The 27,029-nt window shown below is 45.8% G+C and overlaps 1 protein-coding gene across 3 annotated transcripts; it reads left to right on the plus strand.

Annotated features, from left to right (window-relative positions):
- Positions 1-302: 302 nt before the first annotated feature.
- On the plus strand, positions 303-26,614 carry palm1b (paralemmin 1b). Of its 3 annotated transcripts, XM_061844396.1 has the most exons (7): positions 303-610; positions 820-885; positions 11,484-11,526; positions 12,044-12,124; positions 21,605-21,720; positions 23,288-23,358; positions 23,582-26,614. In XM_061844396.1, exons 3-7 carry the CDS (start codon positions 11,485-11,487, stop codon positions 23,932-23,934), a joined length of 663 nt encoding a protein of 220 aa, XP_061700380.1. In that variant the 5' UTR covers positions 303-610; positions 820-885; position 11,484; the 3' UTR covers positions 23,935-26,614. The 3 variants fall into 3 exon arrangements, with proteins under 3 accessions (XP_061700380.1, XP_061700379.1, XP_061700382.1); XM_061844395.1 differs by lacking the exon at positions 820-885 and having other exon boundaries at positions 305-610; XM_061844398.1 differs by lacking the exons at positions 303-610; positions 820-885; positions 11,484-11,526 and adding an exon at positions 11,564-11,903.
- The last annotated feature ends 415 nt before the right edge of the window (positions 26,615-27,029 follow it).

Below are 27,029 nucleotides of genomic sequence, written 5' to 3' on the forward strand. Positions count from 1 at the left end.
ATGAACACGTGTCTGTGTGTGTGTGACATTTTTATCCCCTAGGGGGCGACAAAGCCTAAATGAAATCACGGGCTTGTTGTTTTCCCCAAACAGAGCTGCGGATTGAGTCAACAACAAGCTTCGCTTGGATGAAGGCGACAGGAGCAGCGACAAAATAAGAAACATCTTTTTCTTCCAAGGGCCCCTTCCCCCCTCCCTGTTTTTTTTTTCTTCACCTCCCCCTCCCCAGCCCACCCTCCCCCGTTCCCCTGGCATCTCCATTTCACATCCCTCCCTCCCTCCCTCCCTCCCTACTAACGACATTACAACCTGCCTCCCAACCGCCGCCCATGCACGGAGCTCCGCCGAGTGCGTCGAGGCGCAGCGCCGCGGGGGTGTCGCCGCCACAGTCGGCCTGAGAAGCGCGCCGAGACGACCGGCATCACCGAGGAGGAGGAGGAGGACAACAACGGGGACGACGAGGAGGAGGAGAAGGAGGAGGAGGTGGACTTGTGAGAAGAAGGAGTGGAGGGGAGGAGAGGGAGAAACAAACACCACGCGTGTTTTCTTTCTTTCTTTCTTGGGGGGGTGACGGTGGAAAGGCGAAGAAGGGATCACCCAGCGGGGACGAGTAAGTCCTGATTTTTGCTTCTTTTTTTTTTTTTTTTTTTTTTGCTCGGTGGTGGGCAGCATCCCCCAATCACAGAAAATGACCCCAACGGCCAGGGAAATATGAGGGAAATATGATTTCAATACGCGTTAGATTTCTCATTTCAAGCCTGTTTTTTTTTTTCCCCCGCCGTCGCTTTTATTTTTATTTTTTATTTTTTCATCCGACAGGTGTAACCGGACATGTTTACGGCAGCGCTCCGTCACGTCATATCGATCTGTTGTGCGGCTGATAAGGTGTGTGTGCGCGCAAGTGTGTGTGTCAGCATCAGTACCACCACCACCACCATCATCTTCATCATCATCATCATCATCATCAGCGCTCTGATTTTGGATTTTAACGCCGACCGCTTTCCTCCTCCAGTGCGCGCGTGTTGCGATGTGAGCAGTTTGCTGCTCCAATATGGCGGACGGCGCTGGCCATGACATAGCCCTGTCTGGAATCTTGCTCGTGCACGCGCCCGCACACCCCGCTAAACGGGCCGCTGCGCTCGAGCCGGCGCAATACGGCGCACCGAGTGCAACTGGTTAGAGTGTTTGCCTCACAGTTCTGAGGACTGCGGTTCAAATCCCGGCCCCGCCTGTGTGGAGTTTGCACGTTCCCCCCCCCCCCGTGCCTGTGTGGGTTTTCTCCGGGCGCTCCGGTTTCCTCCAACATCCCAAAAACATGCATTCATCGGACACTCGAAATTGTCCCGAGGTGTGATTGTGAGTGCGACCGTTTGTCTTTATGTGCCCTGCGATTGGCTGGCGACCGGTTCAGGGTGTGCCCCGCCTCCTACCGTTGACAGCTGGGATAGGCTCCAGCACTCCCCGTGACCCTTGTGAGGATAAGTGGCAAATAAATTGGATGGATGTAAGTTTTACAAATTCATTTATTTATTGTCTGCAACGTTTTTATTTAATCAATCACCAATTATTCAGTGTTACTGATTTAATTTACATTTAAATGTAATTTTAATTTAAACTATCAATTACTGTCGCAATAATAAAAATACAAACTAAAAAAAATTACAAACTCATTTTTTGACTGTCCGTCATTTTTTTATTTAATCAACCACCAATTATTCAGTGATACTGATTTAATTTAAATTTAAATGTAATTCTATTTTTAAATTATTGTGAATTACTCTCACATAGAGACAAACAGCCGGACTCGCAATGTTAAAAAAAAAAAAAAAAGGTCAGAGAGTTTTACCGACAAGGTTAACGTGTGGCCTCAATACGCTTCCGTGTACGGAGGAAATGACTCCCTGTCCTAAATGTTTTTTTTTTTTTTTTTTATATCATAGTTAGTAAATGCGAGTTTGTGTAAAACCAGGGGACTTTTATGTAAGTATTGGTATTCGTATTGAATACTACCTGAAAAGATCGGATTCCGGCAAAGGTTAACGTGTGGCCGAACACGCTTCCGCGTTCACAAGCCGTCAACCGTCATCTTTTTTTCAATCGCAGAATGCGAGTTTCTGTAAAACCAGGCACCGTTTATTTAAATATTGGCATTTATATTGAATACTCGGTGAAAAGATCGACGGATTCCGGCAAAGGTTAACGTGTGGCCGAACACGCTTCTGCGTTCACGAGCCCTCAAAACCGTCACTATGTGGGATTTATTCCCGATGACAACAGATCCAGCAACGAAATTTTTGTATGCGTCCAGACTTTTGTACACTTTCAAATTTTTCCCTGTAAATCTCGACGACATACTCACCGCATCCACGTGTAGATGCATTTGTGCAAGGCAAGCGGAAGCGAATTAACGGACCAATTTCTTACCGGCGAAAACAATGACTTTGGCATTAAACGCGGGTCCTCTGTGCCGAGTTTATCTCATTTTTCCATCTACATTCGTTTATTTTTCACCTTCTAAATGAAATTAGAAATTAAAGTTTTATTTTCAGTGCGATCGACATATTGAACACTTTCACTGCCGGCTGCTTTTCAAGCAGAGTTCCTCATATTGCCAACTGTGTGACTATTTTTACTCATCTTTTAAGACCTACAAAATATTATGTTCTATGACTATTTTAGCAGTGAGTCTACCATAACGAAGAATAAGTCATTTTGTTCATGTATGTTTTTGCTGTTGGTAATAAGTAGAACATGGGTTGATTTCACCCATAACATCGGTATCTTAATAAAAATCAGTGGAAATTGGCTTTTTCAACAACAAAAACTAGCCAGAGAAATGGCTTTTGAAAGCAAAATAATCATTTATGTATCGATAAACTATAGAATCCCCTCGTAGCCACGCATGAACGTCAGTGGCTTTTTTTTTAGAAGCGTCTTCTCCATTCATTACATGAACTGTATCATCTTTTCTCATGATTAAGACATGCACATTTTTCCAATTTCCGTCAAATATACTCTCTTTACACGATATTTGAACGCACTCTGTTGAAGTATCAAGTACCGAAACTTGTGCAAACAAAGTTGTGCAAACTGAGATTTTCCCCCCCTAATCTTTATCTTCTTCTCCAAAACTGTGCTGATCCCAACAATACAACGTCGCCATCTACAGTCCTCTGCCTACCTGTCGATAAACGTTCTTTTATTTGTCAGTCGTGTTAAACGGTCGCGTTCAAGCTGGCAAATACAACCACGCGTGGAAGAGAATAAGTGAAAAATTGACTTTTAATAATTGCGTAAAAAGAGCTGCGTCCCTGGAGTGCCTTGTCCGCCCTCGAGGGGGAAATTGAAAAATTTGAAGCACTATCATCGAAAAGCTAAAATCAGCTGCAGCGTTTGCACAGATTAGCTTCAGCTAACGGCGGCACCTGCATTAGCTTCCGACTGAGGGAGGGTGATATTTGTTTATGACCGTGTTATGCGCCGCACCGCTGCAATATTTGACAAAAATGTGTGTTTGTGCGGTGGTAGTGGGGGTGGTGGGGGGGGGGGGTTGCTTCTAGTAGCTTCTAGTAAATGACACGTAATTGGTTCGAGAAGGTGTCGGCGTCAGGCGTCCGTTTGTAATCGTAACACGGGCTCAGAAGTGAACTGTGGCAGGATCACTGCTTGGGACTGATCCGCCTCTAAAACCGGCCGATTTCACTCAAGTGACAAATTTTCCGACTGTAATTATTGATCCCTGCGCTACGATGATGAAGGTATGCCACAGACGTAATCAAAACACGTGGGAAATGTAACAAAGGGCGGATGACCTCCCCCCCCGTCGTGTCTGCTTTGTGTCCGCTCAGCGATTCTCGGTGGAGCTGACGGGCGACCGTGTCATCCGCCCGACCGCCGGCGGGCTTTGTGGACCTCGGCGCCGCCGTGCGCACTCCTGCGTTCGCGCGATGAGCCGGCGAGCTCCGGGATGCGTCTGATTGCACCGATTAGCAAACAGCGTCAGATGCGTGTCGGAGAGGGGCGATGTTTGGGTTTTAGCGCCGCGGCTAATGCACGCGCCGCCGCACGCTCGGATCGGCCTCAGACGTCTAATTTGTGCCGTCTTCACTTGCGAAAATGAAATCCAGTTTTTTTTTTTTTTTTTTTTTTTACTCAAACGGTAGCCTCGCCCCTTTGCCCCTGCCCCGGTCGTCATGGTAACAAAATCTGTATTCGGTGTCGGGAACTCCGTACCTCAAAACAGGCTAAAAGTCAGTGTGGCGGTTGACAAAAGCACATCACGTACGTGTTATTGAGACAGCGTGGAAGTGTTTTTAATTGCGAACAAAAATGATATTTTCCCTTCACAACTGGAATCTATCATTATTTCAAACGGTGCGCGCCATTTTGACGGCGAGTACAAAACCCTACTCGAGGTCGCCGCGACCAAGTGAGCTATTTTTAGCCTGGCCAAAGGACATCGGGTGTCTCCTTGCCCCGCGCCGATTATACGTTCATATTAAAAATGAGCCTCAGTGTCATTAAGAAACCATGAATCCAGTCGTTAGTCATCAGATCAGGAATGAAGAAAGGAAGCGTACGAAACCCTTTTCAGTTCGCAAACTGACCTTGTTGTGAATTGCGTAGAACAAAACTCAAAACTTTTCAATGGAAAAAAAACCCTATTAGCATATTTTTGCGCTCTTCTTCTTCTTCTCTCGATTCTAGTGGAGGTCTCCTCGTGGGCTGACGCTCGAGAACTGAAAGATCAGCAGATCCAGATCGCTTTTGGAAGTGGTGGATGTTTTAGACCCTGTGAAGCCAATTGGCTCCGCGCAAGAGACTCGCTAGCTTTTTTTTTCAGGTTCTGGGTGTAGCTTGATGATTAACTGCATTGTGTAGCGGGAGAAACGGGCAATTATGCTGAATAGCCACAGATGGATTGACTGCACTCGGTAGACTACTTATAGTATCTCGATCAAACCCTGCAGTATGTTTGAATATTTTGGGGGGGGTTTCATCATTCGTGTTGGGGATCATTCGGTCCCTAACCTTGGTGCTTAGCGAGCGTTCAATCTAGTGAAGCTCAGACAGTCGCTATTGGTCGAGGGATAGGAAAGGAGCAACATGGTATAGTAGGAACGTGAGATATTATTATTAGATGAAACAACGCAGCCCACCTTGCTTCCTTCTGTGCGGCGTGTTTCCATAAATCTCTTTTTCTCCTGGATGGTCTCGCTACACACTAGCACCCCACCGCCCTCCTTTCCACCGACTGCTTTGTCATGACAGATAAGACGAAGCGAGAGAGCGGCACCAGATACAGTACTGTGCCTTCTGGAAAGTGTCTTTTTATCCCCTCCACTCGATCACCGCCCTCCCCACAGATCGCATTCGTCGGTGCGCACTCATGATGATCACTGGAGGACGCAATCAAAAGGCCTATTGATACAAAGCCGGGGGGGGGGGGGGGCTTTGAACTGGACATAACCCGGGTTTTTTTCTTTTTTCTTACACACACAAACGTTCACTTCTACGGAAAACACACAAAAAAAAGGTCTTTATCATTTTATAACGTGATGTGTTTCACACTATAATGTGGTTAATTACACGTTATAATTTGAATCATTTCATGGTATAACGTGAAAAGTTTCACATTATAACGGAATTCATTTCATGTTATAGTGTGCAACTTTCACATTATAACCTGATATGCTCTACGTTGTAACGTGATCCGTTTTATGTAATAACATCGATCCGTTTCACGATATAACGTCGAAAGTAATAGATAGATAAATTTCACCCCTCTTCACCCCGCCCCCCCAAAAGGCAATTACTTCCGGTTCTTGCTCCATGCGTAAGAGGCAATCTTCGGGTACACCGCGACTCCGTAAAAAGCTCACCAAATCCATGTTTTGTGCGACTCTCAACGAGAGTCCACGTCTAGGTGCGTCTTCCTGGATGCCACCTTGGGAGGACGTGAGTGACCACAGGGTCACAACAAGTTGATGCCAACTTTTCAGGTTATATCGTAGAACTTGTTAGGCTATGCCGTGATATGTTTCACGTTATAATGTGATCAATTACATGTTATAATGTGGTTTACATCACGTTATAACATGAAACGTTTGATGTTATAATGTGAAATGAATGGTGTTATAACATGAAATGATTCGTCTTATATACACACATTATACACACGTAACATGAAATATTACATGTTAGAACATGATAAATTCACATTGAAACATATCACGTTATAACGTGTTAGCGATTTTTTTTTTTTTTTTTTTTTTTTTGGGGTGTGGCAGCAATACGCTTCCGTACACTTCTGCCTACGATTCCCACATGAAACGTAAACAATTCCCGATCATCTCTCGGGAAAATCTGTTTTTTGGGATCGCGCCAATGGAAGGCACCTAATGCTTCCTGCGTTAGGCGGCGTCGGAGGGGCTTATCTTGTTAATGCACCGGCTTCCTATGTGAGGATATTGCAGTTGGCTAAAAAGATAACACGCGTCAACATTTAGCCGCACTTTCTCTCGCGGCAATGTCGAAACTAATGCACCCCAGCAGACTTGTCAGATTATGAGTAATAGATTTTACTTTCTGTTAAGAAGACGCGTTACTTTTTCTCTGTTCCGTTCTGCTCGCTACTTTTGCAACGGTTGTATCTACGTTATTACTCGGTAGAGCGCTTTGTTCCAGTTTGTCAGAGAAGATTTGTGCCCGGGGGGCCTATCACTGCAGACCACTTCGTGTTTTGCCGTAATCGTGCTGTGAGTGGAAAAAACAATCCAAATAAAAAATCTTGTTTTTTGTACAATTGATTATCTATTTAATGATCGTGACAGCGTAGGTCAAGAAGCTTTTTTTTTTTTTTTGTGGGTGAGTGAGTCTGTATAACGCCAGAAGGATTCGGACGTAACTTCACTTTATTGTGTAGAACCACTCGAGACGATATTCGGAGTACTTCTCTGATGGGGGGGGCGACCTCTTCAAAAGCTAACATTGGACCTCGGCGGACTTCCTCGAGTTTTGAGTGTTGCCGCTTCAGACAGTCGAATGCGCTGACCTGCATGCTCGATTGGCCTGGGCCAAGAATGCACGTGTGCGTGGGGGGGGTCGGGGGGGTGGGGGGGTTGCTATTGTTGTCTTTATTTGTCTGGTCTGAAAGGAAGGAAGATGTGGAAGTGTGGAGCAGCGCCTTGGAGAGCAAAGCGCTTCTCCGAGCAGTGTGTGCGTCGGTAGAGATGATTTGAACTTTCTCTCGCAGTGCATAGCAAAGGTCGTTAAACTCAAGAGTCGTTTCGCTCTCATCTTTCTTTCGGTGTAGTGGAAACTTTTCTTTCTTTTCCCCTGCCAGACACTTTTATTATTTGCGTGCCATTCATGCCTTGCCAACTTTGGCTGCCTTGCTTACCCTTTAAAGTAGGGGCGGGGAAACGATGACACTTTTATCTGTTAAAAGTTATTTTTCAATGTTTAATTTGGGGGGCGGGGGGGGTGGACAAGAAGGGAGGTGGGAAAACACATCGTCAAACAAGAGAGAAAGTTGTCTTGATTTTGCGGATTACATGATTTGGATAAGTGAGAATCAACACAGATATAAAGACAAAAGCTTCATTTTTTTTAGTTTATATTTTTGTTGCGTTAGTTTAAAAATAAAATTACATTTAAATTCAATTAAATCAGTTTCACTGAGTAATTGGTGATTGATTAAATAAAAACATTACGGATAATAAACAAATGAGTTAAAAAAAAATTGTATTTTTATTATTGCGACAGTAATTGATAATGATTTCAAAATAAAATTACATTTAAATTGAAATTAAATCAGTAGCACTGAATAATTGGTGATTGGTTAAAGAAAAGCGTTACAGACAATAAACAAATGAGTTTGTATTTTTATTATTGTGACAATAATTGATCATTTAAAAATAGAATGACATTTTAATTTGAATTAATCAGTATCACTGAGTAATTGGTGATTGATTAAATAAAAACATTGCGGACAATAAACAAATGAGTTTGTAAAACTTACATCCATCCATTTTCTTTGCCGCTTATCCTCACGAGGGTCGAGGGGAGCGCTGGAGCCTATCCCAGCCGTCAACGGGCAGGAGGCGGGGTACGCCGTGAACTGGTCGCCAGCCAATCGCAGGGCACGCATCGAGACAAACAGCCGCACTCAGTATCACACCTATGGGCAATTTGGAGTATCCAATTAATGTTACATTTTTTGGGGGATGTGGGAGGAAACCGCAGTACCCACCCGGAGAAAACCCACACAGGCACCTGAAAAACATGCCAACTCAACCCAGGCGGGGGGCGGGATTGAACCTACGTCCTGAGAACTGTGAGCCAAAAGGGCTTTACCATCTGATCCACCGTGCCCCCGAATTTGTAAAAATTGGAGGTGAAAATAGTTTCAATTTTAAGGTTGTAGCGAAGCAAAGAAAAATGTGTGTGGGGGGGGGGAATGTATTGGCAGGGCTTCACAATCGCAATTCACAATTTTGAGGAACCATCAAAACAAATCAGCTGTTGTGATCTCACCTTAGCGGACGGGCAAAAGTGCCCCACGCAGCTGGGCTGACGATTGCCACTCATGCTCACGACTCCAATTTTTTTTGCCGTTTTACAACACTTTGCAAGCGATTGTTCCACTCACCTGGTTTTAATTGTTCTCCCCCCGTTGTTTGTTTTGCTTTTCTAATAAAGGAAAGTCGTCCCACGTGGTTGCTCCCGATATTTTATTTCCCAGCTCGGGCGTTGACGTGTTTACTGGCTGCTTTAAGGGCGTGGGCGGATTACAGGTTGTTAATATGCTGTCCAATCCGTGCATCTGTTTCACACACTTTTTTTTTTTTTTTTTGGTCCCATTTTTTTTCTCCCATCCAGATGCTGCGGCATAATTAAGTTCCAAATTAATCGTAGAGCGGCCAAATTTTGCGTTATGCTGGACTTGCAGTATGTGTCAAATCGGTACCACGCAGCTGGAAATTGCATAAAGTATCATCGTTTGGATGCGTTTCGTGATATTTCAGCCTTTTTGTAAAGTGAATGGCGGTTACAGAGGAACGGAGCTATTAGGAGCGGGTCGGTGGGTTGGTGGGTTCTCTACGCGGGCCCTTAATGTGTTCCTTCCCGGAAATGCTCATCAGGGGAATTGCTTCAGTCATTAGTCAGCGCTCCTGCGATGCACCTGCCTCGACATATTGACAAAAATATGGCTTTGTTGGTTCAGGAGCACTTCCTTTGTCCGACCGTTCTGACAATGGGCCGATGTCAGGAAAAGCTGATTAGAGGAGCTGAACTTCATTTGGGGTGAAGTCACTTTGAACAGCCGCTCCCATTTCACAAGAGTTTGCATGAAATGTGGGATTCTGGGGGTGTGCACACTTGTGCAACCACATTATGTGTGTGTTTTTATTTCCCCTCTCTAAAAAAATAGACATAAAAGGAGTCACATTAATGGTGGGGTTTTAATATCTCGGTCATGGGTGAGCAAACTGTGGCCCGGGGCCCACATATGGCCAGTTGATCTTTTTTTTCACCCTGGTCCGCCAAAGTGGTACAGAATCGCCTCAATCCAAATCATAACTACAGCGGGAAAAAAACTTTTTCCGAGAAACTGCCATGCAAGATTCAGTCGCACAAGACCCGAAAACGGTGCCCTCGTGTCCAATTTTTAACGTCAATGAGACAGAACGTTGGCCCACTCCTGGTCTACATGTTCTTTATCCACGAGAATGCATCCCTCAAAAAACAACAAGCGCACTTTTCTCTGCGCCAGCATAAACAATATATTGAATTATCCCTAAAATAAATAAAATAATGGAAGATTTGTTAGCTCGTGAACCAAAATGCTGACTTTATGCAATTAATGTGAAGCCCAGTTTTGTGTCCATCTATAAAACGGTAATAACAACACCCTACTAATTAAATGATCCCAATTTCACTTCATTCCTCTGGAAATGATTTATTTACTCCAAATATTGTTTCGTAGATAGTCACAGGCAGAACAATTCAGTGGGAGAAGAAGAAAAACCCCCGTTGGCCTTCGTTCTCCGCGATCGAATAAACGGCGCCCCGGATTTCGCACCGACTAGATTGCGAGGAGCTCATCGTCGGGGTCGGGCGCGCCGTGATCATTTTCCCCATGCGAAATCGGGTTCTGTTGGGAGACGCTGATGCGGAATTCTTTTCCCACGGCAGGGGCCTTCGGGCGGGGGGGGGTGTCGGCGCTCCGTCACATGCTTGCGGTCGTGTCCACGTGACGCTGATGAATCTTGTCTATGAGTGTGTGGGTGCGTTTGTTGCTTGGTTGGGGGTTAAATGTTCAATTTTTGTGCTGTGATTACGATTTGGTTGCTTTTATCTGTGTCGTTCATTCCGGGGGGGGGGGGGGAGAGAAGACCCGTTTTATTTTTATGAAATTAGATTTTTATTTTCGCTACTTTTCCAACTGCAGGGTTGTTTCCTAAAAAGAAGACAAACAATGAAAAAAAAAAAAAAGATTGAAGCTGTAAGCAGTTCCGAGGTCCCCGGTTCGATCCCCGGCCCCGCCTGTGTGGAGTTTGCGTTTTCTCTGGGCACTCTGAGGGGGTGGGGGGGGGAACAAAAAAAACAATAATAATAATCCCAAAAGAGGAAATAAAGTTAATTTTTCATTTTATTTCATTGTTGTTGTTTTTTTTAAACCAATGGCGACTTTGCAGAAAACCAAAATTTTACCATTTTGACTATTCCAATTGTCATCTTATCTGTGTAGGTAGCAAAAGCGCAACTTTGACAATAACACTAATATTAATAAAACTCCCTTTAAAAAAAAAATTGCCACCAAATGGTTGAACTGGCGAGGACGGCAAAGTCAAGCAAATAACTGATTAATTGATTTCTTACTGTGCTCTACCGATCTTTTAGTTGGGTTTTTTTTTTTTTTTTGTACAGTAGTTTTGCCGGGCGGCGCGGTGGAAAGTGTTAGCCTCACAGTTTTGAGGTCCCGGGTTCAATCCCGGACCCGCCTGTGCGCCTGGATACTTAAATTGCCCCTGGGTGTGATTGCGAGTGCGTCTGTTTGTCTCTATATGCCCTGCGATTGGCTGGCGACCAGTCCTGGGTGTGCCCCGCCTCCTGTCCGCCGACAGCTGGGATAGGCTCCAGCGCTCCCTGCGACCCTTGTGGGGATAAGCGGCCAAGAAAATGAATGAATGGATGTATATATCGGGTCATTTAAGAAACTTGTACTGCCGGGAGCGAAAATGTGTAACGTTTCACTTCACACGTCCGAAACTCTGCGAGGAAAACAGAACGGTTTGTCCTTTCTCGGACCTCTTGCGTGGAACACATTCCGAGTGGCGCAAGAATCTCCTGCCTCGAACGGAGCAAAACAACGGGTCTCGAACAGTTTGTTTTCGCGGGCGATCTACGAGCAAATGCCGAGGTCAGCGAACGTTTGCTTGACCCGTTTCTCCCTTCTCGTCCCGCCCCCTTTTTAGGATGGATGACGTGTCGCAAGAAGAGAGGCTCCAGGTCATCGCCGTGAGTACAAAAACCGGCACGGAACATGTTCGCGAAACGTTTACGTCGCAGCCCGTTTCACTATTACCGAATATCAACCGCTAACGTCCTCGCTTACTCGCGCCGTAATGAGCACCACTTCAGAAAGATATGAAACGCGCACACACTTTATTTTTATTTTTTTTTTATTACAGATGCAGTTCTCATTTCGGTAATTGACAGTAAACAGGAGAGCTTGTAAATTGCTTGCATGCTTTGAATGGTCAACGCTCCTTTTATGCACACCCTGTGGAAAATTAAAACGATAATTGTTCAAATGCCGAACGTCACAAACACTTCAAAGAAAGACACGTACGCCGTACACATTTTTTTCTTTTTAATCAACGACATCGATGACAGTAAGCCGTGTGAATTTTTGAATGAATAACATTTTGCATTGTTCTGACGCTGGCATTTGAAATTCATATTTATATTTTTTTTTTTTTTGCTGTTTCTGCCGTTTTGTGAGCATAATATTAATGTGCTCATGCGCTTGTAGGAGAAAAGGAAGAAGCAGACAGAGATTGAGAACAAGAGGAGGCAGCTGGACGATGACAGACGACAACTACAACATCTCAAGGTGCACGCGCTTTTTTTGTCTTGGCCCAGAAAAAACATTTTTTTTTTTTTTTAAATAAATACAATTGGTACCTACCGTATGTGGCTTTTATGACGAGTGCTTATGGTTCGGATAAATCTTTCTTGAAATTTCTTAACAATGAATATGTTTGCTGCAATTTTAAGGCATTTTATTCAGCGGGAAAAGCGATGGCCTCACAATTCTGAGGTCCCGGGTTTGATCCCGGACCCGCCTGTGTGGAGTTTGCAATGTTCTCCCCGTGACTGTGTGGGGTTTCTCCGGGTGGGCACTCCGGTAAAAAAAAAAAAAAATCAATATTATTGAATGAATGAAATTGGCGGCACAGTGGTAAAGCATTGGCCTCACAGTTCTGAGGACCAGGGCTCAATCCTGGCCCTGCCTGTGTGTAGTTTGTTTGTTCTCCCAGTGCCTGCATGGCTTTTATCCGGGTGGGCACTCCGGTTTCCTCCCACATCCCAAAGACACGCAAAATTGATTGGAGACTCTAAATTGCCCCAAGGTGTGATTGCGAGTGCGGCTGTTTGTCTCGATGTGCCCTGCGATTGGCTGGCGACCAGTTCTGGGTGCATCCCGCCTCCTGCCTGTTAAGAGCTGGGATAGGCTCCAGCACTCACCGTGACCCTTGTGAGGATAAGCGGCGAAGGAAATGGATGGATGGATGGATGGATGGATGGAAATTGCCCCTAGGTGGGATTGTCTCCATGTGCCCTGCGATTGGCTGGCAACCAGTTCAGGGTGTACCCCGCCTCCTGCCCGTTGACAGCTGGGATAGGCTCCAGCAGTCCAGCGACCCTCATGAGGATAAGCAGCTAAGAAAATGGATGGATGGATGGATGGAAGGAAAAGTAAATTGAGGCCCCATGGCACAAAAGTTTACCCACCCACAGATTGAAGGGATAATATGTTGCTACAAGAGCAGAATAACAGCACTTCCCCTTTCTTTATTTTGACAGTCCTTCCTCTCTTGCGGCTCCCTTTGACTGCAAAAAATGCGGATAAAAGTCACGCCGAGCGCCGAACCTTTAACGCGCTTAAATCCGAGCCGACGGTAAACAAACGCCGCCGGCACTCCCGGGCGACGGCGCCCTCCGACTCCCTTCCCTCGAGCCGCGTGCGAGCCTCCCCCGACCGCCGTTCCGGAATGTTCTAAATGGACGGCAGATAACGGCAGGAGCTCCCCCACATGCTGTTTATACACACAAAGGCTAAAGTCTTCACACACTTGTCGTATCAAGAGGCCAGGTTTTTGTCAGTGCGTGCGTCAGCGCCGGCAACGCTATTTGGCGAGGCTGCCGATAAGCAGAAGTGGCCCGAGTACTCGCACTCGCTACTTGAGTAGAAATACAGTTACCGTAATTTCCGATCTACAGAGCGCACCTGATTATAAGCCTCACCCGGTACATTTGTAAAGGAAATACCATTTGGTACGTACATAAGCCGCGCGTGTGGAAAAGCCGCAAGTGCCCACATTGAAATACGAGATATTTACAAAGAAAGACGCTATACAGCGAGTTTTCAAAGTTTTAATACCTTAGCTTAGCTTAACATAGCAACAACACGGTAGCACGAACAGCGCTGGTAAAGAAAAAAAAAACAATACCTGTTAAAAAAACAAAAAGGAGTCTCGCCAAACACGGTAGCACAGCACTAGCAGGAGTGGTTAAAAAAAACCATACCTAAATCACTGAGAGGCGGCAGCAACACGATAGAGAGGTGCTAACAGGGCAAGTGTTAAAAAAACATACCCGTAAAAATCACTGAGACGTGGAAGTAACACAGCAGAAACTGATGCTAGCGCGGCGCTAACATGGCTGATTAAAAAAAAAAACATGCCACTAAAAATCACTTAGACGCGGCAGCAACACGCTAGCGCGGTGCTAACAGGGCAAGTGTTAAAAAAACATACCCGTAAAAATCACCGAGACGTGGAAGTAACACAGCAGAAACTGATGCTAGCGCGGCGCTAACATGGCTGATTAAAAAAAAAAAAAAAACATGCCGCTAAAAATCACTTAGACGCGGCAGCAACACGCTAGCGCGGTGCTAACAGGGCAAGTGTTAAAAAAAACATACCCGTAAAAATCACTGAGACGTGGAAGTAACACAGCAGAAACTGATGCTAGCGCGGCGCTAATATGGCTGATTAAAAAAAAAAAAAACATGCCACTAAAAATCACTTAGACGCGGCAGCAACACGATAGAGCGGTGCTAACAGGGTAAGTGTTAAAAAAACATACCCGTAAAAATCACTGAGACGTGGAAGTACCACAGCAGAAACTGATGCTAGCGCGGCGCTAACATGGCTGATTAAAAAAAAAAAAAACATGCCACTAAAAATCACTTAGACGCGGCAGCAACACTCTAGCGCGGTGCTAACAGGGTAAGTGTTAAAAAAACATACCCGTAAAAATCACTGAGACGTGGAAGTAACACAGCAGTAACTGATGCTAGCGCGGCGCTAACATGGCTGGTTAAATTAAAAAAAAAGCATACCGGTAAAAATCACTGAGGCACGGCAGTAACACAGCAGCAGCACGCTAGCACAGCGCTAACCCGCTCGAGCAGTGCTATCAGGGCCGGTTTAAAAAAAAAAAAAAAAATCCGGTAAAAGTCACTTCCTCGGCACATATATTCCACCGTCTGTTAGAAAAAATGCACAAATTAGCCGCATAAGCCGCAGGGTTGAAAGCGTGTGGAAAAAAGTCGCGGTTTATAGGCCGGAAATTACGGTACTCGGGTAAAGAAAGACTCCTGAAGGTAGAAGTTCTCGACTACTACTCACTCTTAAAAAAGGAAAAGGTACACACTGAAATGGAACAAAGTACAAAGGTTAAAATAACTTTTTACTATCATTATATAAAATGCTTGTTTTGATATAACGGGGGGGGGGGATTACTATATCATAATAGCACAAAAAGTAGTTTCCGTCTCACTTTTTCGCAAATATTTTCTCAAATCTTCTCATCGGATATCGCTGACGAAATGACAAATTAGTCAGTGTGCTGCTTCAATGAACGGTCCGTCGCAATAACGCGACACTCGTGAGCACAGTCGCGATGGAAAATGTTCAAAAGCGCAACGAGCACCGTTTGCACAAAGCAACGAGTAGCATGTACAGCTAATCTGTTCTCAAACCTCGCGGGTAAAAGTAAACACTCACCTGAAAAAGAAATATTGATACCCCAAAAGCCTACCGAAGTACAGTAACAAAGTATTTGTACTTTATTACTTCCTACTTAGCGCCAACACAAAGAGTTCATCTATTTTCAGAACTTATCTGGTCTGACGTTTGTGTGAAGTGCGCGCGGTCATTGCGTACATCGGCGAGCGAACGCGCCGGCCTCGGACAATGCGGACGGCTTTGCTAGAGGAAACGCTGCTTTGTCCCGCTCCCCCCCCCCCGACAGGAAACGCCTCACAAACACACACAAATGCAACGTTAGGAACTGTTATCCTGCGCGACAATTCCAAGAAATTTATGCTAGCGGCGGCAAGTCGTCATAGCCTGGCGTCCAAACCCAAATTTCAAAACGTCTTGGAACACGTTGGCAGTTTTTCTCGGTCCCGACATGCCCGGCGAACGGACCAAATCGCTTGCCCGGAAAGTCCACAAGATGATGACAATGGACTATTTCGGTCTCAATGAAGTTCTTCAACTTACTTCAAATTGTTTCCCCAGGACGACGCTCCAGACAGATGGGACAACTACAGGGAATTTTTTTTTTACCAATTAAGAGGGGATTTAAACAAAAAAAAAATCCACAAATACATCAATTTGCAATTTCTGGAGCGCAAATATATGAATATGCAATTTATTTGGTGTTTCCATCTAAAAAAAAAAAATTAGCCAATACCAAAAAAAAAGCTCACACAGTGATATCGTACCTTATTTTGAAAAGACAAAGCATGAAATCTGCCCCAAATTGGCTGCTAATCTCACTGCTGTTATGGAGCTCGTGCACGTGACGTCACCGTTTTCACGCCGCCATATTGCCTGTCAAACACAGCCGCTCGACATTGAACCGGAGGCGAATATTTACAATACTCGAGACCTGTTGTGCTGTTGGTCGTCACGACAGACGAGATTCAAAGAGATCATTCTATGGAATATCAGATGAAAATATCGATGGATTTCGCCAATTAAACGTGATGGATGGTGCCCGACCAAAATACAATTCTTATTATTCTTCTCAATCTCACGTTACCAAAAAGTATTTATTTATTTAATTTGGCTCATTTGAGAACAATGCGTGTTAAAAACAAAAATGGAGGTTTACCGACAAGGTTAACGTGTGGCCACAATACGCTTCCGTGTACGGAGGAGATGACTCCCTGTCCTAATTTTTTTTTTTTTTTTTTACATCATAGTTAGTAAATGTGAGTTTGTGTAAAACCAGGGGGCTTTTATGCAAGTATCAGTATTTGTACAAAATACCATCTGAAAATATCGATGGATTTCGGCAATTAAACGTGATGGATTGTGCCCGACTAAAATACACACACGGCTGTGTAGCGATCGCTTAATTTCAGGTAGGAATTATTCTTCTCAATCTCAAATTACCAAAAAGTATTTATAACGCCAATTTGGCTCATTTGAGAACAATGTGTGTTAAAAAAAAAAGTCACAGAGTTTTACCGACAAAGTTAACGTGTGGCCGCAATACGCTTCCGTGTACGGAGTAGATAACTCCGTGTCCTAAATTTTCACAGTTAATAAATGCAAGTTTGTGTAAAACCACGGGTCATTTATTTAAAGATTGGTATATGTATTGAATACTAGCTGAAAAGATCGACGGATTCCGGGAAAGGTTAACGTGTGGCCGAACACGCTTCCGCGTTCACGAGCCGTCAAAACCGTCACTGCGTGGGATTTATTCCTGATGAGACCAGATCCAGCAACGAAGTATTCGTTATGCGTCCAGACTTTTATGAACTTTAAAAAATTTTTCCGTGTAAATCTCGACAATTTACTCACCAGGTACACAGTTGTCCAAGCCAAGCGGAAGCGAATTAACAGTCCCAATTTCTTATCGGCGAAAACATCGACTTCGGCGTCAAATACATGTCCTCTATGCCGAGTTTATCTCATTTTTCCATATACCGTCGTTTATTTTCACCTGACGGTATCGGACAAGATTCTGGGCGTCGTGCTACAACACATATTTCCAACCGACTTAGCATTGAGCAAATCTTCGCTTGGCCGGCAATATGGCGACGTAAACAAAAGTCACGTGATTTTATAACGTAGGTGCACTACAGGCGAAACATTCCCCGCTGGAATATGATTGGCTACAGGACACGCGCATCTGCAATATGATTGGCTGCCGCATCCTGATAGGGGTACTGCTTCGAGAGAATAAAAGAAGTTTATGAATTCATTCTAGCGCCTTTATTATAATTTGCGCTACTAACCCTAACTATGACAATCTTAGTTTATATTTTACTTTGTGCAAATGGGACATACATATTTCTATCGTTGCATGCGCGTGGACTGCCCTTGCCGCAATGCGGCAGCCAATCGCATGGCGACACACACCAGGATACACCCGACGCGTTTGTGTTATTGCGAATTACAAAGAAGAAAAAAAAAACATTTGCTCCCCCAACCTGTAGAAACTCAATTTGGCGTTCGGTGTTCAAACCGAATCAGTCAATCCGTGACTAAAATCGAGATAATTATTGTCATTAGATTTTTTTTTTTTTTTTTTGGGGGGGGGGGTTGGATCACCGTCACGATTAGCATGCGACGCTTTTGGCGTGTCGACCATTCGTCGGGACTTTATTAAATCATCCGCGAGGAGGAAAATGGGGGGGGGGGGGCGCTTTGCACTGCAGATGCATTCAAAGGGTGTGGACCTTTTTCGATAGCGATAAACTCTTCGGTCGACGTAATATCCCCAGAGACGCGCACGTGTGTGTGTGTGTGTGTCACAGTTCCGCCCTTTGTCTGCTACGCTTGCAGCTTTTTACCCCTCGAGAACAATGGCGAGACGCGGAACTTTGCGACCCCCGTGGACGCACGTGCGCGAGTCCGAGAGCGCGTACGTTACGTCAACCGCCGGCGGGGTCGGGGTGTGGCGGCGTCGACGCGGCAGGGAGAGCCAGAGCGAGGCGAGCTGCTGGTTTTTGATTCAGTGCAGGTCTGGCGCAGGAAACGGTGTTGAATTACAACGTGTGTTTGTTTGTGTGTGTTCTTGTCTTTCAGTGTTATTGCTACACTATGATTGACGACGGGACATAATTCATGAGATTACCGCTGACATACACAACTGAAACACTCTCCACGACCGAAATGCTCAAACCAAAAGTGATTTTTTATTTTTTGCTCACACATACACTTGTCAAACTTTTATCCACACTACTGAATTTCAGTACGAAGCTAGCTGGGATAGGCTCCAGGTTTCCCGCAACCTGTGAGGATCAGCGGCTTGGATAATGACATGACATGACAACCTTTCAGTAAGATGTGTGAAATTGATTTCAGTGGTGTGTGTGAGGTTTTCAGTCGTGTGTGAGAGCAAATGACTGTGTGTGTTCACTTGTATGACTATCCTTGTGGGGACAAGCCCTTGACAAAAACACCTTTGCTGTGAGGACATTTTCCTTTGTGAGGACATTCCTGCTGGTCCTCACAAAGATAATGCTTAGAAGAGCTCCATCAGTCCTGAAAAAATATTCTGTAAAAGTTTCAGAAAATGTCCTCAGAGAGCTAAAAAACCTGAAAACACATGAGTACACACATGTCCCCTGTGGCATTTTTAGGTACTACAGGCGAAATTCAATCCAATTCTCTAATTGGTCAAGACCAGGGACTTTTCTGATTGGTTGTTTCAGTCATGTGACCTCAAAGCCTCATAGAATTGAGGCTGCAAAACGACGAAATGGGGCAGAGATGTGTGAGTGTACGCTTGCACTCATATCCTTGTGGGGACCAACCCTTGACAAAACACCTTTGCTGTGTGGACAATTTGCTTTGTGAGGACGAGCATGCTTAGATGAGCTCCATTAGTCCTAATAAATGTTCTGTCAAGGTTTTGGAAAATGTCCTCAGAAAGCGAGAAACCTCAGAACGAATTGGTACACACATGTCCCCTGTGGCACCTTTGGGTACTACAGGCGAAATTCCATCCAATTTTCTGATTGGCTGTTTCAGTCACGTGACCTCAAAGCCTCATAGAATTGAGGCTGCGCGACGACGAAACGAGGCAGAGATGTGTGCGTGTGTGCTTGCACTTGTATTCCTATCCTTGAGGGGACCAACACTTGACAAAACACCTTTGCTGTGAGGACATTCCTGCTGGTCCTCACAAAGATAATGCTTAGATGAGATCCATTAGTCCTAATAAATGTTCTGTAAAAGTTTCAGAAAAATGTCCTCAGAAAGCCAGAAACCTCAGAACTATTTAGTACACACATGTCCCCTGTGGCACCTTTGGGTACTACAGGCGAAATTCCATCCGATTTTCTGATTGGCTGTTTCAGTCACAAGCCTCATCGAATTGAGGCTGCACGACGACGAAATGAGGCAAAGATGTGTGGGTGCGTGTGAGTGTGTGTGTCCACTGCTATACTCTCCGGGAACGTTGAAATAAAAGCACTTCCATAGATTAAAAATAAAAAAAAACGTCCCAATAAGAAACAGCGGGGATCCACGCTCGACATTTACAAGCTTAGTTTACGACGTTGCACCTTCCCGAAAAGTTCACAAAGCGCTTAAACGCGTGCGAGAAGGCAGGAAACGGAGGAAGGGGGGAAAAGAAACAGGGGCTGTCGAAATTGTGATTGCATCACAGCCGAGGAATTCACAAGTCGAGACTTTTTTTTTTTTTTTTTTTTTTTATTGCGCGTGTTGTTGTCGTCCCGACGGAGTTGGAAAACGTTCCCATCTGCTTTTTCCTGACGGCCTTTTGAGGTCGCCTGTGCGTCACGGCGAGAGAAGAAAAAAATAAAAAGCCTGTCGTTGTGGTTGAGATTTCTTCAGTACTCGATCGGCGTGACTATCTGCAGGAGGGCCACAATTGCACGGCGGGTTAAGATGAACAGCGCGATAACGTTTGGAAATGGATTCGGGGTATGAAGACGGTTAATGGAGCCAACGAATTTAAAAAAAAAAAAAATGTATCTGGTCACTGGCCACGAAGACCTCGGCCCCCATTACGCTGGCGAGCGGCGCTCATCTGGAGATGGAACGATAACGCCAGGTTTTCAGATTACCCCCGTTCAAGAAATCCAAGCTGAATATGTGAGGCACGCGCCGAGAATTTCGTTCCTCGCTTTGTCCGGGATCAATATGACCGCCGCCAAATGTGAAAGGAAAAGCAGAAGAAGAACAGCTTTAATATTTACCGCTGTCGGCCCAACAGTCACGGGCGCGTATCATCACCATCGCACTCGCTATCTGCACAGTAAAGCAGGAAAAATCCATCCATCCATTTTCTTAGCCGCTTATCCTCACGAGGGGCGCGGGGAGTGCTGGAGCCTATCCCAGCTGTCAACGGGCAGGAGGCGGGGTACACCCAGGACTGGTTGCCAGCCAATCGCAGGGCACGTCGAGACAAACAGTCGCACTCACATTCACACCTATGGGCAATTTAGAGTGTCCAATTAATATTGCATGTTTTGGGGATGTGGGAGGAAACCGAAGTGCTCACCCGGAGAAAACCCATGCAGGCATGGGGGGAGCATGCAAACTCCACACACAGGTGGGGCCGGGATCGAACCCGGGACCTCCGAACTGTGAGGCCAACGCTTTACCAGCTGATCCACAGTTCCGCCCACAAAAAAAAAATCACACGCATAAAATTTGTTACGAGTACAAATACACACATATTGAAAGGCGTCGCTTCTTTAGTGTAGTCTTGACCAATGTTCCCTCGAAGCTGCGCCACTGCACCGCATGAAAACCGATCCAGCGGTCTCTCACAGCGAGCTGCTGCTCAGCCTACTGCTACTTCCTAGTTTACCTGACACCGCCCCCCTCCTCTCTTAAAGGGGTACACTCGTGATTACAAACAGAACACACACCCGTATCTTTATATCTGCGGGCATGACTGACCACACCTGTACATTTTTCAAATGTGAGTGACTGGCCCTAGACTAGATTGTTCTTCAAGTACATCAAGGGGAAAAAAAAAATCATTCTTAACACACACCACAGATACAACGCAACAGGATAATCGCGCGGGGATAATATTCTAGAGCGGGGGTCACCAACACGGTGCTCCCGGGCACCTGGTGCCCCCTCAGCAACCACACGGGTAGCCCAATCGAAAATTGATGGGAAAAGCTTACAGGTGAAATAGAGGGTTTCTTGCTTTTCATCTGTTTCTCACAAAATGCTAACGAGCAAATGTTTATTTTATAAGTTTGAATGAAATGACATGTTTAATGATGCGTGTTTTCAAGTCATCAAAGTAGCGCAATGACTTACGTGCTTTTTTTTTCTTTTTGTCCCTGCAGTCCAAGGCGTTGCGGGAGCGCTGGTTGTTAGACGGCGCTCCGGCCGAGGAGGAGACTCAGAAGCGTCTCCAGGAGGAGGAGGTCAAGACCAAAATCCTGGAGCAAGTCATTCTCAGGTCTCGGGTCAAGGTCTTTACATGACATAATAGAGAGTAGCAACTGATTTGCTTCAACTGTAACAACAAATAATTTTCATAACAAGAATGTGGAACTTGAACTGACACCATTTACAAGTTGCAAACAACCATTTATGATCACGTTCACACAAATCGACCATTTCGAGTACGTATCGAATTATTTTAGGAATGTGCGAAGAAGCCAAAGATTTCAACGTGTTAACCACATCATCCGACCTTTTGAAATTTCATAAATGACTCGTATTCCTCCATACAAGGAACAGCTGACGCAAGCTACACATTCGACCGATTAAAATATTCCTTTTTTTTTTTTTTGTCAAAATGTAAAAAAAAAAAAAAAAAAAAATACTACCTCTTTATGTTAATTTTGGCCAAAATATACAGGTACAAGATTTCCCATTTTTAAGGTTTGCATTGAATTGAAATTAGGGGTTAATCTGAAGAATCCAATTATGTGGAGAAATAGATGAATATGCATAACCCTCGGGAAAAAATGTTAGTCTAACGTCTAAAGTTCTCCATTTAAGATCATAATTCTTTGTTTCAATATAATCTTAACGTGATAGTGGAGTTACGTTTTAATATAAAAATATCGTATATTTCAAACTTTATTTTTCTAATGTTCGTATGCATTTTTGTGTAGATGTGATCATACCATGTGGAACGGTGGATCAGATGGTAAAGTGTTGGCCTCACAGTTGTGAGGTCCCGGGTTCGATCCCGGCCCCGCCTGTGTGGAGTTTGCATGTTCTCCCCGTGCCTACGTGGGTTTTCTCCAGGCACTCCGGTTTCCCCCCACATCCCCAAAACATTCAACATTAACTGGACACTCTAAATTGACCGTAGGTGTGATTGTGAGTGCGATTGGTTGTTTGTCTCTATGTGCCCTGCGGTTGGCTGGCAACCAGTTCAGGGTGTACCCCGCCTCCTGCCCGTTGAGAGCTTGGATATGCTCCAGCACTCTCCGCGACCCTCTTGAGGATAAGCGGCAAAGAAAATGGATAGATGGATAAATTGCCCCTAGGTGTGATTGTGAATGCGACCGTTGTCTGTCTCAATGTGCCCAGCAATTGGCCGGCAACCAGTTCAGAGTGTGCCCCGCCTCCTGCCAGATGAGAGTTGGGATAGGCTCCAGCACGCCCCGTGACCCTTGTGAGGATAAGCGGCAAAGAAAATGGATGGATGTATTAATTGCCCTTCGGTGTGATTGTGAGTGCGACTGTTTATCTCAATGTGCCCTGCGATTGGCTGACAACCAGTTCAGGGTGTGCCCCGCTTCCTGCCCATTGACAGCTGGGATAGGCTCCAGCACTCCCCAGGACCCTTGTGAGGATAAGCGGCTGAGAAAATGGATGGATGGATGGATGGATGGGTGTGTTCATACCACAGATGCAGGCTCTTAAAAGCTTGATTACTTGAAGTGAATGCATAATTTACAGCTGTGTTCATCAAAAGTGCAGTGCATGGAATTTCATATTGAAATTGTTTTCAGCAATAAATGCAAAAACGCTGTTGACGTTTGTGTGTGTGCGCGTGTTCGAGGCAGGCTGGAACAGGAGATCGAAGAACTGGAGACAGGCGTGCCGGCCAACAAGGGCGTGGCCAAAGAAAACGGAGGTACGGCGGGTCGACACAATTAGAGCGGAAACCATAGCAACTGACCCCCCCCCCCCCCGATGGAGGTGGCAACTGTTGCTTGGGTTTATTGACCTGTCATTTGTACCGATAGTGGAAAGCTTTGTAAGGAACGTGGGGGGATGGGGGGTGGGGGGGAGTGTTCGCTGCGCATCTTCTCATTCCCCTCACCCCCCTGACTTGCTCTCTCTGCCGCCCCCTTCAGGAGAAAACGGCGTCGCGCACACCCCCAAGCGGGAGGTAGCCGGGATGGAGGCCGAGCTGCTGGGCCCAAGCCCAGACCAGGCCAGCGCCGACAACCCCGTCACGCTGGTCTTCATGGGCTACAAGACCGTGGAGGAGGAGCGGGACGGCCGCCCGGCCGCCGGGGCCGACGGCGACGTCAAGGCCGAGTTCGTGGTGATCGAGGACGGCGAGGCCAAGCCGGCGGCGGGCGCCGAGGGCGCGGCCGCGGACGGGCAGGCGCCGCCCAACGGGAGCGTGGCGGAGAAGGAAAAGGCCGAAGGGCTGGAGGAGAAGGAGAAGAAAAAGAGCTGCAAGTGCTGCGTGGTCATGTGAGCTGAGCGAGTGTGCGAGCGCGCTAACGTGCTAGCGCGCGGGCTTGTGCGCCAACGCATCTGTCCGGTGGCAGATGCGTACCTTAGCTTTGTGTTTCAGTGTACGTATGCGTGTGCGTGTGTCAGGACCGTACAATGCCAACTTCCCACCACCGAGAGCCAAAACAAGCTCCAGCTCCAACAAACAACAACAACAACCACAAAGACTCACAAGTACTCAGCCTTCCTTCCTCTCGTATTTGACTTTATGTTCCTATTGATATTTTTCTATTTTTCTGTCTGTTGTAATTCAGTATATCTTTGTTATTATTATGATTACGGGACTGTGTACTTTACCGTTTGTTGTTATTGTTGGAAAGGGAGGAAATCCGTAGCTGTTTGCTCTCTGGATTGTACCACTACCCCATCAAGAAGGGGTGGAAACAAAATCCGACAAATCTAAAGATTTAAAAAAAAAAAAAAAAAAGTCATTCACAGTCCAAACAAGACACAGATGCTTGGAAATATATATATATCTCTGTGTAAGCCTAGCTAACTATTTATCAGCCAATTTCATATTGCAATATTGTCCAAGATATTATTTTGAATAGTATTTTAATATATTGATATGAAATTATGTTTTATACAGTGTATTTATTTGTTTTTTTTGTTTTGTTTGCAGTACTGTGCGTGATTCATCATGGCCGTCACCATTAACTCGCATGTAGACTTTGTGTCGTCTTCTTTGATTAACCCGGGGCAGGATTTACGCTTCGGGTCCGAGTTCCAAGTTCCCGGTTCGGATTTATGGCCGACGGTACCACGTAGACCACGTCAGGTGACACACATCCGACACGGGTGCGTGTGCAGATAAGCCAAGTTGTAACGAACCAGGCGTAAACAGGTAATTACATAAATACAAATGACAAAGGTGAGACGGTGTGCGTGTGGTTGGTCTGTGCCGACTTCCACGTGGCGCAAATGTCGCCATTAATTTTCCTTTTGCCATATTTCATTGTGCTCTCGCTGCAGTTTGGATTTACAGCTTTTTTTTTATGTTGTGTTATGTTTCCCGGCCTTTTTTTTGGGGGGGGGGGGCACGTATTTAACATCAGAGAAATCCCACGGCATGCCGACAAACAAAAATGTTCCCAAGAAAAGTTGAAAATAACGATGAGCCAATCCCAATTGACTCACGAGTTTATGAAGTGTGAAATTTTGGGGGTCTTTTTGTGGATCATGTGGTAAAGCGTTGGCCTCGCAGTTCTGAGGTCCCGGGTTCGGTCCCGGACCCGCCAGTGTGGCTTTTCTCCGGGTGGGCACTTCGGTTTCCTCTCACCTCCCAAAAACATGCAACATTAGTTGGATGCTCTAAATTGCCCCAAGGTGTGATTGTGAGTGCGACTGTTGTCTGTCTTCATGTGCCCTGCCATTGGCTGGCGACCAGTTCAGGGTGTGCCTGTTGACAGCTGGGATCGGCTCCAGCACTCCCCGCGACCCTTGTGAGGATAAGCAGTGAAGAAAATGGATTAATTGGACACTCTAAATTGCCCCTTGGTGTGATTGTGAGTGCGGCTGTTTGTCTGTATGTGCCCTGCGGTTGGCTGGCAACCAGTTCAGGGTGTACCCGCCGCCTGCCCGTTGAGAGCTGGGATAGGCTACAGCACTCCCCGCGGCCCTTTTTAGGATAAGCGGCGAAGAAAATGGATGGATGCATGGATGTATTAATTGGACAGTCTAAATTGCCCCTCGGTGTGATTGTGAGTGCGACTGTTTATCTCAATGTGCCCTGCGATTGGCCGGCAACCAGTTCTGGGTGTGCCCCGCCTCCCGCCCGTTGACAGCTGGGATGGGCTCCAGCACTCCTCGCGACCCTCGTGAGGATAAGCGACAAAGAAAATGGATGGATAGTTGAACCCAAAGCTTTTGTGTCATGCGACTGGCAAAAGGTTGTGAATGATCACTTCTGCCATCTGGTGGAAGAGCCTTGAATAGTTTTGCCCATCACTACAGGTACACTTTGCTGGCATAGATAGATAAAAAAAAATATGTAATTCGTAGTAAGTACAGTCCTCATTTTTGGGGCAATTAAGTGAGATTTATTTTCATTTTTCAGCATTCACAACTTCGAGTCGACGTCGACGAGGTAACTCGTTTTTTTTTTTTTTCCACCACGCCACGCACCACCGAGAACCCGAAACGACGACGCATAAATCCGGCCAAATTGGCGCCACTCGCCGTTCGACCGCGATATATTCCATCGACGCTTTTGTCAGCAATGTGTGTGAGATATATGAAACTATATAAGTATATGTACACGAACGTCACCGCTTTTTTTTTTGTATGATTTCAACTGTTACGAACAAGTGAGTTGCACAGCTGCCGGGGTGGGCGAGGGGGGGAGGTCGTCGTTGCTCTCACCGCCGCCCCCGTCAGTCGACTCGTAGCACTGCATGCAGCCTTGCAACTGTTTTGGACCGTCTTGTCACTGTTCCGTCTCTTTTTTGGTGTGCGCGCTATCACCTTTTCACGTGAATGTAAAAGCAAGCAAGCAAGGACGAGGAGGGGTTCTACTGGGTTTTGTTGGCCCGTAAAACAAAAAGAAAGAAGAAGAAGAAGAGGAGGAGTCGGGTTTTGTGCAGCTCACGCTCAATGCTTTTTGTGTCTTTATGAACCAAATAAAAACAGTTGCAACTGTAAAAGCGTTTTTGTTGATTGGTTGCTATGCTTGACTTAATATCAACAATATCCTTTTAGGAGGCGGCACGGTGGATCAGCTGGTAAAGCGTTGGCCTCACAGTTCTGAGGTCCCAGGTTCAATCCCGGACTCACCTTGCACGCCGGTTTCCTCCCATATCCCCAAAAAAACATGCAACATTAATTGTACACTAAATTGCCCCTAGGGGTGATTGTGAGCGCGGCTGTTTGTCTCCATGTGCCCAGCGATTGGCCGGCGACCAGTTCAGGGTGTACCCCGCCACCTGCCCGTTGACAGCTGGGATAGGCTCCAGCACTCCCCGCGACCCTCGTGAGGATAAGCGGCTAAGAAGATGGATGGATGGATTATTTCCAGGGGGGCACGGTGGAACATCTGGAAGCTGTTGGCCTCGCAGTTCT

Source organism: Syngnathoides biaculeatus, chromosome 15, assembly GCF_019802595.1.
Source record: "Syngnathoides biaculeatus isolate LvHL_M chromosome 15, ASM1980259v1, whole genome shotgun sequence".
NCBI classification, from domain to species: Eukaryota; Metazoa; Chordata; class Actinopteri; order Syngnathiformes; family Syngnathidae; genus Syngnathoides; species Syngnathoides biaculeatus.